Source organism: Porites lutea, chromosome 4 (assembly GCF_958299795.1).
Source record: "Porites lutea chromosome 4, jaPorLute2.1, whole genome shotgun sequence".
In the NCBI taxonomy this organism is placed as follows: Eukaryota; Metazoa; Cnidaria; class Anthozoa; order Scleractinia; family Poritidae; genus Porites; species Porites lutea.
Window position 1 is genome coordinate 39,694,590 of NC_133204.1, and position 20,002 is coordinate 39,714,591.

The 20,002-nt window shown below is 37.7% G+C and overlaps 1 protein-coding gene across 2 annotated transcripts; it reads right to left on the minus strand.

Moving 5' to 3' along the window:
- Positions 1-542: 542 nt before the first annotated feature.
- On the minus strand, positions 543-18,973 carry LOC140933551 (uncharacterized). Of its 2 annotated transcripts, XM_073383148.1 has the most exons (14): positions 18,833-18,973; positions 16,132-16,372; positions 13,785-15,224; positions 12,836-13,087; positions 11,532-11,675; positions 10,749-10,844; positions 9,619-9,707; positions 8,948-9,006; positions 8,383-8,464; positions 7,145-7,250; positions 6,558-6,672; positions 4,184-4,338; positions 2,468-2,576; positions 543-1,723 (listed from the first exon to the last, which is right to left on the minus strand). In XM_073383148.1, exons 1-14 carry the CDS (start codon positions 18,850-18,852, stop codon positions 1,497-1,499), a joined length of 3,135 nt encoding a protein of 1,044 aa, XP_073239249.1. In that variant the 5' UTR covers positions 18,853-18,973; the 3' UTR covers positions 543-1,496. The 2 variants fall into 2 exon arrangements, with proteins under 2 accessions (XP_073239249.1, XP_073239250.1); XM_073383149.1 differs by lacking the exon at positions 16,132-16,372 and having other exon boundaries at positions 18,833-18,924.
- Positions 18,974-20,002: the final 1,029 nt, after the last annotated feature.

Sequence of the window (20,002 nt, forward strand, 5' to 3'; positions counted from 1 at the left end):
AGAGAAAACTTGTTCACAGGCTAAACAACATTCAACTACAATTGGGACGGTCTGATTTCAACTTGTTAATCTTATCCTCTTCTTAGATATGTACACTTAAAAAGTTATGCACAGATTTTACAGGTTTTCAAGTAAAATCACAACGTAAAGCAAATTTACGTCCACACGGTGAAGTATTGCTTGGTAAGAGATTAAGAAACATTCACATGACTCTACTAAAGGAAAGGTTAAATTCGTTCTCACTTATCACTGGTGTCTGACTGTCGGTTTGAAAAGTCGTGAGAGATCTCAATACGAGATTGAAGAGAGGTTTACTTTGAGACCACTCAGCAGGGGCGGATCCAGGATTTTTTTTAGGAGGGGGTGCACTCGTCTCTTGCTCTACTTCAACACCAATAAACCACATAGTTTTTTTTTGCAGAATACCAGTTGTATTAGAAAACCGCAGGTCATCTCAGGGGGGGGGGGTGCGCACCCCCTGCACCCTCCCCCTAGATCCGCCCCTGCTCAGTAATCTAATAGAAACATCACTATGGAGCGTGTGTGATTTTAAATTTATTGGTTTATCTCTTTGTACATAAACTGGAAATTGAAAATGCCAACACTCTTTTTTTCATTGCTACATGTACATACAGTTCCTTTCGATTGTTTACATTTAGTTCAAATTTACTTCACCGTAAAATTTAAGTTAGCAAAGAACTAACATATCTGTTTCTTTGCACTGGAATTTCGTAGCCTGCGATCAAATGTTCCTATGCGTGGATAAGAAAAACGAATCTTCCCCGCTGCTTTTTTTGTCATTCAAACCTTTAGCTAACCTCGGGTAGGAAAGCCTGCTACACAGGCTACCAGATCTCTTCAATGTATCATCAATATCACATCAGGAAATATAAAATTCTATTAACCGACCATTTTAAATGCACTTCTCTGTTATAATGCTCTACTGTTGTGGGAAAAAAATGAGTACCTACATTACATTGGAGTATTGATACGGTACATAACTTAAACTACTACCTCAATGTTGAGATACAGGGCTTTAACTGCACTGTAATAGAGTCACATATAATTTGATTAAATAGGGTTTAATAACAAGATGTTTTGGTTGTACCCTACACCGTGATTAGCTTTGCTGAGAGTAATTAAAATGATTAAAGACACTCTCAAAACCTTTACAATTTAGTTTTTTAGGTCAAAGGTAGTCTCCCTCCCAGCCGTTTTTAGCTTCGTTTCATCATACATTGTATAATTATATCATTATATTAGTACTACTATAGCACATGCTAGTACTACGTTGTTTAACATAAGTACTACATTGGTACACATTAGCACTACATCAGCACTTATTGGTACTACATAGGTATATACTAGTACTACGCACAATTGCATGGCATTGCATTGCATTGAAATAATGTCAAACAACTTGATCTTAGGTAAATGAAATGGGTATTGGTCAACTATTCATTTACGATAACGTCCTTGTCGTAAAAAAACGAAATTCACAGTTCTTGAATTTCCAAGTCATTTTCTACGATGATGTTTTCTTCCTCACTGTGAACATGACTGTTCTCCTCATCACTGTCTCTCTCCTCATTGTCACTGCTTTCAGTGTCATGAACTTGGTCATTCTCCTTCCCTAAAGCTTTGTCCACTGTCTGTGAAATGTCATCTACATCTTCTTGGACTTTAGCACCTGATAATACTTCCATTTCGGGCCTCTTTGCATCTAGTAAAATAATAAAAGAGAAGGAAAGTTAGCGAATTACTGGTAATTCAACGACTTCTTTAGTGAACTCCAAGGCTGTTGTCTAAGAAAAACTTGAAAGGGATCTCTATGCTCTTAAACCTGTGAAATCCAGGGTGCCCAGCAGATGACTTCTACGAAAAAACTGAGAACTTGCATTTGGCCGGGAGCAAAAGTTAGGCACCAGGGGCCACCCGGCGGGTGCTGCTAGCGCAGAAACCTTTTAAAAGTCACTTTCTTTTGCGGGCCTTTGGCACGCGGTATAAGGTGAAGAATATGTCTACTAAAAATACTTGAGTTTTTGGAAGGCATGTGCTCAGTATTGAGTACATAACCAGTTGTCTTTTATGGCGGGACGTTCAGGGTAAGCGAATTGACCGATAGCTTCTATGCTAAAAATAATAATCTTTTTTTCAATAACAACCGACCGCCGCCGTTGAACAACAATTGCATAATTTTTAAGTTTAAATTATATTGGTTGGGTGTCCTGTGCGGGAGGGGACGCTCCCAAAGCGGGGCACATAATGGGGGTAGTCTCTGTGTTAAGACAAAGAACATGAAAATAAAACCTAGGAATCTCTCTACTTTAGGCTACTTGAAATAGAAACGTGGTACTATCACAGCTGTGCTCCAACCTTAGCTTGGTCGCCACTGAGGTAAGACGCAGATACGTTGATTGCGAACGGTTATGAAACTTATTAAAGTAACATAGAAAGTGATTAGTACCTAATGTCTTTTGTTGTTGTAACTCAAGTTTTTCTTTAGCCTCTTGCCACTTTTCATCATAGGCCTGCTTTGTTTTCTGAGTTAGATCCATCAGTGTTTTGAAATGTTCCTAGAACAGAAAGGAAATCAATGAACACAGTGAGAGGCACCTATCACAAAACTTTAGCACTCGTATGAGACTCTCTGCTTTTCACCGTTTGTCATTTGCCGTAAATTTTACGTAAACGCGGCGCTTGACCTAGCTACCGTTTTGTAGACGAAAGAAAACTAAGGACTTGGTTCTCGTTTTAGGTGGATTTCTTCTGATGTAGTCTCCCACGCAGACGTTCTTGGGGCTTCGTCACGCATTCCTTCCCCACTTTGGGGAGGACTGCGTGACGAGCCAAAAGAACATTTGCGTGGGAGGCTTCTTCGCGCGCTTCTGCCATTTTTTTACGTTTTTATCAGAGCGCCCCGGAGAACCCAGTGCTCGCAGGCAAAACCTTTAATGAGCGCGAACACACTACTCCTCTTTACCTTTAAAACGGGAAATGGCAAACGCAGGAAATGAAACTTTTATCACGCTTTCTTTTAACTGCAATGATCCTTCTCGTGTTTAAACATAATAATTGGCGGGAAGATGGTCACCTGGTCTCTGCCTTTTCTGTTAACGAAATGTTTTGATCGCTCTATTTTTGTTACACCTATTCTTAAGCAGTTACAGTGGCTGCCAATTATTAAACAACTTGAGGTTAGGGATGCTACCATGGTATTTAAATGCTTAAATGGACTTGCACCTCCATATCTTTGTCAGAAATTAAAACCAGATCGGAAGTGCACAACTGCAACACTAGGAATAGGGACCGCCTACATATACCACTCTGTAGGTAGGACGGCTGCAGGTCAGCGCGCGTTTACCTTCAGAGGCCAAAGGCTGTGGAAAAGTCTCCCAGACGAGTTTCAGTCTATCACTAATTTAGATGTATTTACAGTTAAAATAAAACAGCATTTTTTAAGGGTATTTTTGGAAAACTAAGTTCTAGATATTTGACATTGTAAATTAAGCTGAAAAGCCTTTTTGAGGAGATTAATAAAGTTATTATTATTTTTTTTTTTGCAAAAACATTGTGACTTGTCCGTTGGTTAAGGCAGGAAAAAAATTGCCCTGAGAGCAAAATTTACATCGAGGGAGAAGAATTGTTTTTGATTTTATTCCTCACAATGTCTGTTGCATTTAAGAAACAAAATTTGCCTCCTAACGTAAGGCCCAGTTCAAACGTCGAATTTACGTGTGCCGAATTAAATTCGAGAATTAAGTGCACGTGAGATTCCATGTCTGAACTAAGTAAATTTGACAGTTTTAATTTAAATACCACTTTGCCCAATCTGCGACTGAAACAGGCCAACGTTCGAATTATAAGGTTCGACATTTGATTCAGAGGTAGAAGAATTTCACACGTGCCAAATATAATGCACTAATTATAGAACCGTTTATTCATATTGGACAACAAGTTGTTTTAAAGAAAGGGAAGTTTTACAGCAAATGAAGTTAAATTCGGCACCATTATATCCCAAGTCTGAATCAACTACCGTATTTAATTATTTTAGTGGACTAAAACAGGAGTTAAAATCACTGCATGTGAAATTCGACGTTTGAACCGGGCCTAAGAAAATTAGAGAACAATGTTTTGCAATAAAGAGTCTACGTTGGGCTCGCTGTGTTTTGTCTTAACTAACCTGTGCCCCATCATAGTTGAATATCCCAACAATACTGACTGGAACTTTCTTTAACAGAACTCTTCCCAACAACTGGCGCTTAAGAGCAAACACCACTGGAATATGATTTTCTTCGCACAATCTTATTATGCTACCAACCGTGTCATCTAAACCTCCTATTGGGAAAAAATAGTTAATACAATGTAACTTATTATTTGAAATTAAGGCTTGTGTTAATTAAGGTATTTGAAATTGACGCGACCTAAATTAAGGCACAGGCTAATAGCACAGACTTATTGTGGTAATGGGTTGTCACAACTTGCTAGGCGTAGGTGATGGCAGCCTGGGCCCAGTTGTTCGAAGGCCGATTAGCGCTTAACCCGGGTTTCTTTTTCTTATGTTCAAAAGCATTTTCTCGGATAATTTTCTCTGTAATTTTTAGAACTTCCAATCATCAACTTGTGGACAAAAAGAATTAAAACTGAAATGCTTTTTAAGCTTTCAAATCTGAATTCAAATCTCGCACTAACCCTGGGTTATCTTAACCCAGCTTTGAACAACTCGGCCCTGAATTTCAGTCGTCGATTATTTCAAGTCGTTTATACTATTTCAGTAACGTCTGAATAGACCTCGGCTCTAAATGAAAAAACTACCGACTCTCCGCAATGATTCTTCATTCGTAGTTCAATTTAACAATTCATAGTTTCGAAGACAAGGACAATTTTGCTCTTTACAATAAAGATTGTCCAAATTCGTCAACTCCACGCATGCGATCCGCTGAATATCAAACGACAATCCCACTAAAATTTCTCATAATTTTACATAATTATGCGAATGTTTGGACAATCAACCAATCAAAATGACTACCCGGTTTTCGGGTAGTGACGTTGACGTCACTGGAAGGCATTAACGGCCGGTCGATTCAGACGTTGCTGAGAGGAGAAGACGACTCAAAGTAATCGTCTAAAATTCAGACTATAGGTGATGGCAAATAGCTTTTAACTGTGGCCATAAACACGGGCAAAGACGGAGCGTTAACAGCAGTGGATGGAAGACTGTTCCACATAGGTATAAGCTAACGGCCAAAAAAAGAGTACTTTAAGGCATCAACAAAACTGGGTAAAAGGTTGTATGTCATACTATGGGACTTCCTGATACAGGAGGTATTACTAAGAGATAATTTCACCAGGGAAGGGAAAAGCGACTAAATCAGAGGTAATAAAGAAAGGACAGCATAGCGGGGCTCAAGGTATTGTAAATGAGGTAGTAAATTGGTCAATCAGAAACAGAGTCAAGTTAAACACAGACAAATGCAAGGAGCTCTGCATTAGTTTTACATCAGATTGTGACTTTCCTCCAGTAGTCACAGGAGAGGAGTGCATCAAATTAGTTAAAGATGCTAAACTTTTGGGTGTTACTATCACTGGTGACTTAACATGGAATGCGCACATCACGGAAGTTACTAAGAAGGCAGCTAAGATGCTCTATTTTCTTGTTCAGCTAAAAAGAGCTCGTGTTCCACAGAAAGATTTATGCCTTTTTTACATCACATGCGTGCGCTCCGTCACTGACTATGCTGCGCCAGTTTTCCATCACGCGCTACCAGCCTACCTTTCGCAAGAATTAGAACGCGTTCAGAAAAGAGCAATGCGAATCATATGTCCTGGTATAGAATATCAGCAAGCTTTAGCGCTTATGAGTTTACCAACGGTTGCGGAGCATCACCACAACATTTGCACGCGCACGTTTGAAAGCATAATGAGCGACCCGAACCACAAGCTAAGAAAGTTGTTGCCGCCTCCATATAAGAGCAACTATAATCTAAGGCACGCGCGCACTTTCACTTGGCCTCGTTACAAGACAAATAGATTTAAGAACAGTTTTTTTATGGCCTCAGGCAGAATTGTAAATAATTTTTAGGTTTCTTATTATACGTTTTTAGTTTTAGCTATTACAATTATTGTCCATTTTTACAATTGTTAGTATAAATTATTACCATTATGTAAATACGCAATTCAGCTTATGCTGCAATGTATTTAATAGAGTACCTATCTATCTATCTAAATGAAACTGGATCTCACAAAAAAAGGAAAGATTTTAAGCAAAGACTTTGTTGCAAGCGATCATGCCCGTCAAAAAACCATTGGTTTTGAGGCATAAAGCTGAATTTGTATTAACCCTTTAAACTCGAAGAGTGATCAGTATCAAATTTCTCCTTGTAATAGCAATGCTTTGTAAAACAGAGTGGTTATGACAATTACGGACATGATCACACACGATGAATTTGCTTGGTATTGTATTAACTTCTCCTCACTACTTCTGAAGTAAATGAGTAGAGGCGACAAATGAGAATTTTGATTTTGACGTGTCCACTTAAATAGCTTGTGTCACTAACCTGCCGATTTGATGCGCTCAACATTGGAAGATATGATCACACACTTAACCTTCCTTAATTTTAGATGTTTGTGAACCTCTCTGAGGCCCAGTACAAACCTTCTCTTAGCCTTAGCCTGCGAAGTAAACAAAAACCAAAACTTAACACAGAGCAATAAGAACTAAAACTGTAAATTACACAAACAATGTATAAAGTGTGCACCCTCCTTGACTTAGCCTGCGAAAACATCCGTTTCTCCTCGCTCTTCGCCGATGGGGACGTTTCGCGAAACGTCCCCGGCGGCGAAGAGCGAGGAGAAACGGATGTTTTCGCAGGCTACCATTGATTTAGTATATATGTTAAAAAAATACGTTCCCCCTTCAAGGCAGTATGCTTAAATTTATAGTCAAATATATATTGTTCGTTTACGGCGTAGTTTCTCGGGGTTTTACCTGAAGTTTGTAATTCATGAATAAAGTAAATGTTTTTACCATCCATGTTGAGACGGAAAACACCTCATTCAAAGAAAAATGTTTCAATGACAAATCTTGAAAAGTGCTATTACTTTAAGAACACAAACTAGAACTAGAAAGAACTTTTCTTTTAACCTTGATTGGATCTTTATGGAACTGTCTGTCTTGGAACCGCACAAGTTCTCTCAAAAGCTCAGAAGCTACAGCATCTACCTCTTTATCAGGGACCTGCCAACAGTACCTGTAAATTCAACACAAGCTACAATATCAAGACGCGTCCTTTAACAGCGCCTATGATGTTTTCTGCCCTCCCAATGTTGATTTTTGCGAGTTGGCAGCACAGAAACCTGAAATTCAAAATTCACAGAAACCTGGAACACAACTTTTTGTTGGAATATGGGTGTTGCAAGGGGTGTCCCAACTCAACGTGACGAGGATTGTGGTTGTTCGAAAGATGGATAGCGCTGTCCCATGGATAAATAGCCTGCGAATGCAGCCGTTTCTCCTCGTTCCTCGGCGCCAGGGACGTTTCGTCTGAAGGAAACGTCCTTAGCGGAGAGGAGCAAGGAGAAACGGCTGTATTCGCGAGCTAATGAATAAATCTCTATCCAGTCGGAGTGGATAATACAATTGGTTTCCCTACTAATACTTATCCGATAGATAATGATTTATTCAGTGAACAGCGCTATCCAACGTTTGAACAACCGGGGCCTGCAATGGTAAGCCAGGCTCTTTGATAGTACCACAGTGCGGTTTCAGTATAATTACACTGTTTGTCAGGGGGTAAAACTACGATCCTAAAATTTGTAGGAAATACTAGATAAAAGTCAATGAAACTCATGCCCCCTTCACACCAATAAAATATTATAACAAGTTTTATTAACCCAGGTTTCAAAAAAAAAAAAAAAAAAACATAAATGGAAAACTGGAGCACAGACATTTAAACAAGATTCAGATGAATTTTAACATTCTCTGTGATTTGAACATAATTTGCAATAGCCACAAGTTAATAAGCAGCTTTTATGAAAAAAACAATTTTATACCATGTTTAACTAAACAGCTTTTAAACGTGCTTAAGCTTTGGTGTGAATGGGGCATAACTCTGCAGTTAGTTGTTGTTGTCATAAATTCCAACACGAAGTTTCGTGATAATTCGCTCAAATTCACATTCCATTCAATATAATAAACAATGTGGAAGGCGAGAGAAGCCTCTTGAGTTCGTTGGTGATGTAGTTCTTTGAACATTGACAAAAATGCAAACTGGACTTCTCACTAGCGTTTGAAACAAAAAATTTAAACTTAACAAAAATATCGAATTCTGGCTCTCATGGCCTATATAAGCGACATTAAAACAGTTATTGGTTAAAACTTACTCTCTAAATCGACGACTGTGTATTTCAGCAGCGATTTCCTGGTCTGTTGGCGAAGAAGGCTCAACTTCTTCTGCTGTTTCAGCTGAGATAATTAAAAATGTTGCTCATGATATTGTGTCACTCATGATAGCAAAAACTGTAGATCAATCACCATAAATTTCGACCAACAAAAGGAAAAAGGTCTCAAAAGTGTTGGTAGATTATGGAGGTAGGAAAACTTAAACAAAAGTGAAATAAACACAACTATGTACATCCTATCACTTGCACGAAATTTATTGATACATTAAAACCATGGAAAAGACAACGTGCTGAAAAATACTGAGTGAATGAAAGATCACATTATTTACCATTAAATTACGTTCTACAGTGTAATTCACTACACTCAAACCAACGTAAAGCATTTTCTCATTAAATCCTGTACAAATCATGACCAACAACTCAATATGAGACACATGATGGTTGATTTCCCAGACAATCTAACCAAAAAAGTTGCCCTTTTCTCGATGTGTTAACCAAATATTAAATGTAAAATATATGTGGATTGACGCCATCAATTCAACTATACCTTCTGACTGGTCTTGTACTTCTTGGTGTGCAATATTTTCTCCTTCAGATTCACATGCTCTTAAAGAGAGAACAACAAAAACGAGAAATAGCAAGTCTTCTTGTATTCCTCCTAAAAGAGTGATTCTGAAACAACTTATTGTTTAAAGTCAATTATCTTGACAATAAATCCTTCTATTAGATTAATCAAAAGACAGAAACTGACAAAGACTTACTGACATAAAAATAATAATGCATCTTTTGAGCAATTTTTTTAAATAAGCAAATTGTCTCATGTTTGTGCCTTGTTTACACAGACCTCTTTATTTGTATCTTCTACAAGCCTTGCCTATTCTTTTATCCTTTTTGAAGTACAAACTGCATGCTATGTGGGTAGCTATTAAAAATAATGAACTACTACTCAGTGGCAGATCCAGGGGAGGAGGCCAGCCCCCCTTTACTTTTAGACCAAACTGAGGCCCGAAAAAAATTTTTTGGAGACCAAGCCCCCCCTGTTATCTCAGGGTCTGGATGACTGCCCAACCCCCACCTCCTTATCTCAAGAACTGGGTCCGGAACGACTACCAAATTCCAATTTGACCAGGAATCAGGTAGACGAAGAACCACTATGTGGATGTGCTACCTGCAAATCATTATTTATTTATTATTTATTATTTATTTATTTATTCTTACCTATTTGTACTGTCATTTGACGTTTCCACATCACCACTTTCAGACGTTTCTCTCGCCTTCTTCTTCTCTTCTCTCTCTTTCAGTATGATCTAACATACAGCATGAAATAAAAATAACTGTTAGCAGTTTTGATGTGATTCTTGCCCTGGAGGCAACAGGGCTAAATATTTTACGTGAACACAACGAATTTTACCTGCCCCCCACAATTGGGCACCTGTTAAATTTGAGCCATGGATGATCTATTCTGGTTTTAATCAAACATGAAAACAAAAATTACCAATTCCTGTAAATTTTAATTTTAATAAGATATCAAGGGGAGCTTCAGAACACAAAGTTTTAAAAATTGTCAGATTGACTGGGTTCTTTGCAAGTATACAAGAAAAATACTTAAAAAGATGCAGATTTCTTTTACATTTTTATATCTAAAAAGTATCAAAATAAGTTTTATTATTATGCATTCAAAATTTCCCTTTGTTTCTGATTGGCTCAAATCCCATGGCCAATAATATTCTTCATAACAAGCTAGCGCTGTTGACCAAAGGAATTTTATATGGTGACCTCCCCTTTATGCCCTATACATTTTGCCTGGCCCCCTCCCCCTGTTTAAGCTATATTTTTGCATCCCCCCCTCAAATCCCAACGTTTCCCCTTCCTGACAAAAAAAATTAAGGGTCACTTACCATTATTTATAATTTGTCTCTTCAAACATTTCAAATAGTCATGAAAAACTGCCTGAACTGAATCTTGGTGAGATTGTTTGTATCTTTAATTCAATCATCTCGCACATTCTTGACTTCATTCATTGAATGCTTCATATTTTTATATTTGACCGTATGACAGTAAATACCAGCAATAATATTGTGAAGCAGCTTTAACAAGCACCAAGGACATTACTGTTTTATTGTAAGAAATAATTTTTCACTCTAGAAACTATAAGATGGGTACAATCTTTTGGCGCAATGATTTCTGGGATTATTTAGGCAGACAAACGTTACTTATGATTGGTTAATAGTTGCCTTGAATACCATCGACCAATCATAACAAACGCTTGCCCACCCAAATGAGCCCAGAAATCACAGTATCCAAAGCTTGTACTTATTCTTCCTAGAGTTTCTCAAGTGAGCAATTACCTTCTTTAGAGCACTGGGCTTTTTTCTGGCTGGAGTTTCTCTCTCTTTGCCTCGTTTGATCACAGGAGCAGTTGAATCCAGTTTGTTATGAGGAATCTAAAGAGAAGTCATGATTACGAAGAAATCCATTGCGAAATTGAGTAATTTTAATTTTCAGTCGACAAAAACCTTGTACCAGAATAATTTCAATCTTACTTCTTGTGTTCTTTTTCACACTTTTCAAGGGCTATAAATGTAATAAGTTGTATAAAATAATTCTGAAGAAAAGGTTCTTATTGGAGCCCAGGAAAACAAACTTCAAAAGCCTCAAATTTCACAAAATGAAATCTTATGCATGACAATGTTACCAGTGTTTTCTCAGTTCTGGTGAAATTCAAAGATGAAATATATTTTCATGGGCCCCCATAAGAAATTGTCTTTGGTGTTATTACAGGTAACTAATTACATCTACAACCCTTGAACAGTGTAAAAAAGAATGTTTGCTTATTTTTTGTTGCTTATTTCGAATGAACTCGGACTCCATTAACTAGCTTCATCCATTCCTTCCAGTTTCCCATGATGCTCTTCAGTTCAGCAATGCTCAAACCAGTATCATTTCGCAGCTGGTCTACATATGTTGTTGCTGGTCTTCCTCTCTTTCTTGTGCAATATGCAATATGGCTTAAAATATTTTGGTACAAGGTTTTTGTCCTCTGAAAAATTAACTCAATTTCCTAATGGATTCTGTCTAAATATTGTTGTTTGTGCTTGCAAAATACAAAGTGATCATCTTGGAATTTTTACCTTGTTTTCGCTTTTCTTTAATGGTGAAATGACTGCAGGTTTTTCCTCATAAGATGATGCTGCTGTTGATAGTTGAGTTGGTAATACACCAGTAGCTACCACCAACTTCTTGCCACTTTGCTGTGTCTTCTCTGGGCTATTCTTCTAAACAAAGTAAGGCAATAAACAATAACAATTAAAAAGACACAAATAGAATGTAGTTACTATGAATGTTTTCTGGTAAGAAAATACCCATTTTAAACATTGCAAAGCAACGGCACAACACTTGAGTTTACGAAAAGTATCTCAGATTCTTCAGTACCTATCATTAGTTCAAGGATGTTTCCTATTATTTTTGTGACCATAAAATAAAGTTAATGACAAAGAAGTTCTAAGAATTGTGGAAATATTAATAAATTACAGGTAACTTGATAGGATACAAATCTGTGAAAATATTACATAAATTATACCAAGAAGTGCAAACAGATGATGTGATACAGATACATAATGTAAAGAATATTAAATAATAAGTAAAAATAAATTAAAACTGTGGCAATGATAACAGGGAAGGCTCTAGCCTGATTCTCAGACGTCCGAGTCATTCGCGGTCCCTTTTGCTTCCCTCCCTGGAAGCGAAAGGGACCGCGAACGACCTCAGACGTCTGAGAATCAGGCTAGGAAAGCTCATGGTAAATGCAAAACATGTCAACATTTACCACTCTTGCTTGACTACTTATTATCAGTCTTCCTTGTTATTTTAACTTCTACAGTTTTTAATTTCTGTATCCCTAGTTATTATATATGTTGTGGTTGAAATTCACCCTTGGTTTAAATATTACTTTCATTTTTTTTCAACTCATTCATTATGGCATACATCACCATACCCAAAGAGAAAATAAAATAAAACTTAAACCAAGGATAAACTGAACCACAACATAAACATGTATTAATATATTTTATTCACTATTACGTTATACTTCTTAGCATTGTGTAGTATTTTCAATTTGCAATAATCGGTATGAAGTCATATGACAATGTAATCAATTACTATTTCCGAAATACATACTGGAAATTATGACTTCTTTTTCATTATCATAACTTGATATGTAGTCACAAAATTGTAAACAGCAACCTTAAACATATAACTATGACTGATGGATGCTGAAACCTCAAACATGTTACTGAATTAACATACTTTATGAAAATACCATGCTAAAAAGAATACAAACAAACAACAGAGACACCACTAAAATGCATTATTGACATAAAGGATGAGAAAAGAGGGAATTGGTGTGCAAAAGTTACAAGATTTTCAAGATTCTTACTGATATATTTTCAAGCATAACTCCAAGGTCAAACTGGATGGGTTTCTGAGTGCGTTTAGCTGAACCACCTTCCTGAGATTGCCCCCCACTCTCTGCTGTCTTCTTTTTCTTTTTTTTCTTTTTCTTTGTTGGTGAATTTTCTTGCCCCGCTTCACTTTCTGGCTGATCTGCTCCTGAGTGAGATGGAACCTTCAGTAGGCCACCTCGTGTTGTGGGTTTTTCATTTTCCCATGCGGTAGGGACCATGACTGACTATTCCAAGAAGAAAAGACTATATTAGTTGCTAAATCACAAGGATAAAAGATAGCAAGGCTCAGGTTCATGTACTTTTCTCTCACTTCAAATTATGATCACTCGTCTCTTAATCTATAACAAGGAGTCAAAGTCACAAGACTACCTGCTTTACCGTACGTTACATTAGGCAAAGGAGACCAGCTATCAGTTGCGATGCAGATTTGCACGTAAGCCAAGAATTAACACGTTAGGTCAAAGTTACTTTGACAAGACACAATTTAAACATACTATGGATAGAAGAGCATGGATAGTTAATTGGTCAGAGGGCCTGACTGACTGGCCCATGAGATAAAGCTTTTATGGGCATAGGAGAGTATGAAAAGTGATGTAGGATTGTATGCAAAAAATTGCTCAACTGCAAGGTGCACTATCCAGTGACTTCTTTTTCCAAAGATATGCTCAGTATGTAACTTCTCAATAATTCAAACTGTCAGGAAATATAACAATTAAGAGTCTTAAACCCCAAAATTGTGCTCTTTCCATCTCTGAAATTTTTAAAGTTGTATCCCATAAATTTTCCATGAGAAAGTTTGTGTGGCATCCAGCTGAAAAGGGCCTACAGTGTTTATAGCTAAAAATTATACAAAACATTACTATGTCCTTCTCTCTGCCTACTGGGGATACTAAAGTTGTAAACTGAGAGTCTAAAACGTACCTTTGGTTTTGGTATTGACCTCAACACAGCACTGTAGGACAGAGTAGCAGGTGGCTTTGAAGGGGTCACTGTCTCTTTAAAACCAACTGTTAACCCATCTGTAATTGGAACTCTTTTAATTTTAGTGCTCTCCATTAAGTCAGGAAATTCACCTTTCATTGCCGCAACATTAGATGAAGCAGTGTTAACTGAAGCAGCTGGCAACTGATTTATCTTTGGTTCATGAGAGCTAATAATTGCAACTTCACTGTCAAGTTTAGTAACTGGATGTTTGGCACTTGATTCTGTCAAACTTGAACCATTATTGTCAGAAGACGTTTGCTGATTACTTGAAGTCTTGGGTATTTTATCCATGACATCCATGGACTTTTTTCTGCTATTATCACTGTTATATTTCTTTGCGTCCATAACTCTCTTTTCCCCCTTTTGATGGCTTGTTATCTTTTTGCAAGACTGAACATTGGGATTTTCGGTATTCACTTTTTTAACTGAATCTATTTTTTGTGAAGTTGAAGAATCTGCCACAGGCAAAAATTCTTTTTTAACTCTCCAGTTATCATCATCATCACATGCATTTTTCTTAAAACTGTTGTTTCTTCCCATGAACTTTCCTGTCCTTGGTATTTGTTTTAAGTTTGAAGTCTCTGAGTTTGATGAATTACAGTACTTTTGTTGATAATGTTCCCCATCTCCCCCTGAAGTTGAATCCAGAGGTTTAACAGGTGCACTACTTAAACGTCCACTATTTGAAGCCATTCTCTTTTTGCTACCCAGGTTAGATGTCCTCTTGTCTTTGTCAACATTAATCTTAGAACTATGCCCTAGATCAACAGTATCAACAATTTTATTGGAATTTTCCACAGTAAAATTCTTTACCCAAGATTTGTCTCCTAGTGCACGTTTGCTCGCACTACTGTTTATATTTAATGATGAGTTCTTCACTTTGTCACTGAAACTTACAGTTAAGTGGGGAGCTGGATATTGTGCTTTATTATTATGTGAATCATGATTTGTAGAGGATATGTTTGCTTTCTCATCCTTAGTATTAACCTCAGAAGAGCTGGTACTTTTAGAAGAGGAAGGTAATGATTTACAGTTTGGTTGTGAAGTGGTGACCCCATTTTCCTTACTACAGACCATGTCATCTATGACTTTCTGTGGAGAAACATCTTTCTCCTGATGCACAGCTTTTTCTGTAGTTCCATCTGTTTTTTCATCATTACCTTGATAATCAAAGAGACTATTAGATTTTTCCCTCTTTTTCTGTCTTTTTTTGTTGCTCACATTTGCACAGTTTTCTGTGAGGTATTCACTTGAGTTGCTTCCTGATACATTTTGGGACTCTCCAATTTTCTCCGCACTATCAGGCTTTTTAACTTTGGTTGTGCTCTTGTTGGCTGTAGCTTGGAAACTTGTCTGGTGTGCTACATGAGATACATTCTGCAGAAAACGGTGCATAATAAAGTTATACAATGTAGCCGCATATTTCATCACAGTGGAAAGTTATTGTAAAAAGAATAACATAGAGTTCGAAAAGTAGCAACCAAACCAAACATCAGTCTCCTCCAAAAGTAATGGATGCTCAAAAGCAATATTAATTTTAGGACTTTCCTTTTTGCCTTTTGTGACAGAGCGTGTTAATACCAACTGTCAGTGCTAAACAATAATTTTAAATAAAGTACCTTATTTGAGTGTTAGTGTATTTAGCAGGAAAGTTCTAATTGGGGACACTATTTCTACATCCCTAACTGGAGACGGGACTGCCATTTTATGTTGCCATCCAAGTTAATACGCAAAGGTCTAGCCGCTTGAAGTGAAAAGGGAGTACCTTCATTTCTCAGTTATTTTTGAGACCCTGAGAAATGGTCCAGCCACAGGAATCAAACCCACGACCTCCAGCTCTGTAGTCAAATGCTCTACCGACTGAGCTGGAACTTTGTACAAAACCAACCACTACTCAAGGAAATTGTAAAGATTAGAACCATCTATTCTGAGGACAAAGCTTCATAAGAATTATTGATAAAGAAACTGTTATTTGTGGGTGAGATTCTTGCCTTTGTCTGCATCATTTATTCTGTTGCTAATTTCAGGATTTTTTCAGTTTACATTTTGTGGGAGTCACAAGGTGTACCGCAAATTTTAATCAACCCCAAATGACAACTGTTGAATTGTCTGTGGTTTTGGAGCATGAAAGTCCTTGAATATGATTGGCAAGAGATCAAAGTCAATAACCATTCCTGACATATTTAAGGTGTTTATGGTTTTCCTAGTAACACTGGAAATAACCACTTCCATTTTTCAATGCAGTAAAAGTTTTCAAGAACATTTCCATTATTGACCTACATACCTCTTTTAAATCAACCTTTTGATGCTTGAGATATGCTTGTTTACTGTTGTGCTGTAATAAACTGCAGGTGGGTTGATAGGGTGCTGACAACAGAGGAGCAAAGGACCCCGAAGGACGGAACTCTGGCACAAAAGGTGAAAGAGTGGATTTGATAACCAACTCACTGGAAAGCCCGCCAGATGTTACTCCTGTGTATGTCTTCCCAGGAATGAATGCAGGAACTGTAGCTGATAGTTTGGAGCTGGAAGACAAATTAAAAATACTTACCCTTGCAAAATAATTTAAGCAAAACAACGTTCTTTCAGCAGTGTTTGGGAATTTACACTATAACTGTCTTTGCAGTTGCTCTCAAAGCTTGAATTTCCAGCCAACTATTCATGGACCACCCACAGCTAGGAGTAGTATTCTCCAGCAGATCATTGCTGGACAGAAATTTTATACCTTAATTTGTGTTAATGTCGTAGTTCCTTTAGCTAGACTTTACAATAAAGTGTATTAAAATAAGACAACAAACAGATGGCGTAATGGGGGGAACACCGCTCTGCGATCGGCGTGGTGGACGACTTCCATAGCGTGACCATAAGCCTTACTTATCTCCCCGGCGCTAATTTACATGCGCCGGATCGGACAAGTTCAGGTAGGTCCGAAAGAAACAAACTTGATACGGCCTAACACTCCACGGCATTACAAGCTGAAACCTCCGGCCAGCATCATGCAACTTAATGGAACGGCGTAGGCAAATATTTTGTTCTAGGAACTTTATCTTAGCAGCACCACGAGCCGACTCCGCCAGCACGTGCTGGAATACAATCAAATATAAAAGTTTGCGTTAAAATCAAAGCTTGGGGAAGTCGCCGTGAGACTTAAACCAAAGGTGGAAGAAAGCGGTGAGCCTGTGTTTATTAGTAACAGCAACAAAGCCTCCAAAGGGAGGGAAGGGTGGGAATTACAAAACTTTAGGACGGTTGAAGTAACCAACTTCGCAATACAGCTCGGAATGAGACACAGGACTTTTTAATACTAGCCCTTTTATAGTCCGAGTGCTATCACAAGGTAAGCCAATGAAAAATACTGTTCTACAGAACAGAACGTGCACCTAAAGTGCTCCACGAGATATGCATGAGGAAAATTATTTTTACTAGCCATACAAAATGAGCGATACATCAGAAACTAGCCTCAACTGCAACAAAAAACAAGGATTGCTATTGTATCAGTAGTTTCCCAGCTATAGCCGTGATTTTACGTACTACCCAGTAGTTTTACCCACCACGAGTAAACTTCTATGAGATTTGATAAGGGCTATAGCATAACACTGCGTTACATGTTGTTGATTGAGGGCGTCATGCTCCATTAACTGCGTTTTACAATTGAGTTGTAAAACTTTCTTAAAACATCCAAATCCGCTGACAGCAAATTTTGTGGATGTTTTGTGCTTTCAGGCACTGTATAAGCCAACAATAATGTATGTATTTAAATATTTGAGACTCTTACATTGTAATGGGTATTTCCAAAGAAATAGGAGTCGCAATGATTGCTATCGAGGAAATGATGATAACATAAGCCATGCAATAAGGGAAAAGAAATATCAGAAAAAGTATGCTGTACATTCAGAGTTTTTGTTTTCCTTATCAATTTTTAACCTGTTGCTTTTTTATTTTCTTGTTTCTGTTGTTCCCATGGTTGACCAGGCTCGCTCAGGTGCAGATCCACACCAGTTTCCACCGTTTTATGAAAATCGGTCAGATTTTTTCATAATAAATATATTTTTAATAACAAGGAACTTTCCAAGTTGAAGTCCGGTAAATGGTTTGGACAACTGCTTTTTTCCAATTTCCGGGCATTAAAAAAATAATAATCCATCCATTTGCTTGGCTAATTATCCGAGTTTAATAGAACTGGCCAAATTTTATCCTGTCTGAAGGACCCCTCTAGAAGCATGTGCCTTTGGCGTCCATTTAGGAAATTGGCCAGTATTTATCCTCGATCCGAGCCTGTTGCTAGTTGTACTATAGCGTTACTACACAAAACTTACTGTGACCTCCAAAGAGAGTTGTTGCATGCAATGGATATCACAAGTATGGGTATTTTAATGTTTTTCTCATAGGTGTTGTAAATTCAAAACCAAAGGAATTGCCCTCAACAATGTGGAGAAAAGATATATAGCCAGCCCTTATTATGGATAAACGTATGTGAACAAGGCATGATTTGCTTTGGTCTGACTTGATGGAGTCTCAGTGGGGCAAGGGAATAATGTGTGCACTAAACTACAAATAATATAAAGTTGAAAACCTTGAAGGATCAAATAAAATATATGTGAATAGATGGTATTTTCTATTTCCGTGTACGTTTACGCTTAAGCCTGATTCTGCGCTTTTAATGCGAGAAAAAGACCCTCTTTATTATTAAAATAGCACCTTACGCACCCTAAATTAGAGATTGCTTCGAATCTCTCAATTTACTTTTGTTATTTTACAAAAAAATTAAAACAATTCATAGAACTCTTCTTTCTGTAATTTAAACCGGCAGTTTGAATTTACGAGAACAAACTCTTATTCTATGATTTGTTTTAACCTTTTTTTCTCAGAGAAATCTCGAATTTAGAGTGTTATGTACCATACGCCATTTTGAAATTTCACTCTTGCTGAACTCTAAAAATACTTCGAGATCAAAACTAAAAAATAGGGAAGGAAGTTTACATTACCCCTGAATCTTGCTGTCCATGACTCATGAGGACGTATTTACGTACAGTTATCTTGCAGCAGATAAAACTAAAACAGCACCTGACAAGACCTGAGTCATCACTGAACTCAGCTGAAAATTAGCTCCAATGATTGGAGTTCCTGTGACAGTGTTTATGGTTTCCCATATTTGGTCAACATACCCATTTAAAGAATGAATTTCCTCGGTCGTGCACAGGATACCCCCCTATTCAAGAAAAGAAGAAACCACATACCGTAGAATTCCGAAAATAAGCCCCGAGGCTTATATTTTTCAAAGGCCCTTTTAGAGGGGCTTATTTTTGGAGGGGCTTATATACGGGGGGTTTATGTACGGAGGGAAATTTTGCGTTTCAAAATCGATTGGGCTAGCTTGTAGTGAGACGGAAATTTACCATTTTTGCTTTAATTCTATTGAGGGTGCTTCACAAAAGTTAGAGCCTGGCAGGCCGGACCGGTAATTTTAGAGTGAGATAGGGTTTTCTCGAGAGTTTTTACCTATCACTTCCCTGCATACTTTTCAGCTGTAAACAAACTGATCTGGTGGGAGAGTCGTGGTGTCATGGTTTATAATGAAATTCCCTTAACGACTTAACCGGTCTGGCTAGTCAGTTAATGTATTGAACGTTCAGTTTTTTTGTAACCCTTAATTACATGTGCTGTCAGGGGATTAACCAGCTTTTCGACTATTTGTAGACCTGGCTGACTTTCATTTCTACACAACCTAAAAATTGCATGCATTACTAGTAAGCACTGACCTCACCAACACTTTGAGCTCTTAACCAACAACGCATAATTTATTACAAGCAGTAGAGTGATCAAACCAAAAATTTGTTGGCCCAGGCCTACAGGTCTGTGGGCTGGCTACGCCCCTAGCTGTGGCGAGTCTAACTCAAGTTTCCTTTTTTTTTTTCATTCACCGTACTTGTCGTGTGCAACTGAATAACAAGGGAAGTTCAGCATTCCTGTTAATGATACTCTTTGTTTGTTTGTTTGTTTTTCTTTTTTCCATGTTTTTAACAAATAACATTTTAATTTCTTAGTCCTTCAATGGTGGCGAAGGTGAAATACCAATGGACGAGGCACCCGCTGTTGCTGCGGAAGTGGAGAAGAATGGAGTAGACTAGCGTCAGGGACGGAGGAGCTGTGAAAAA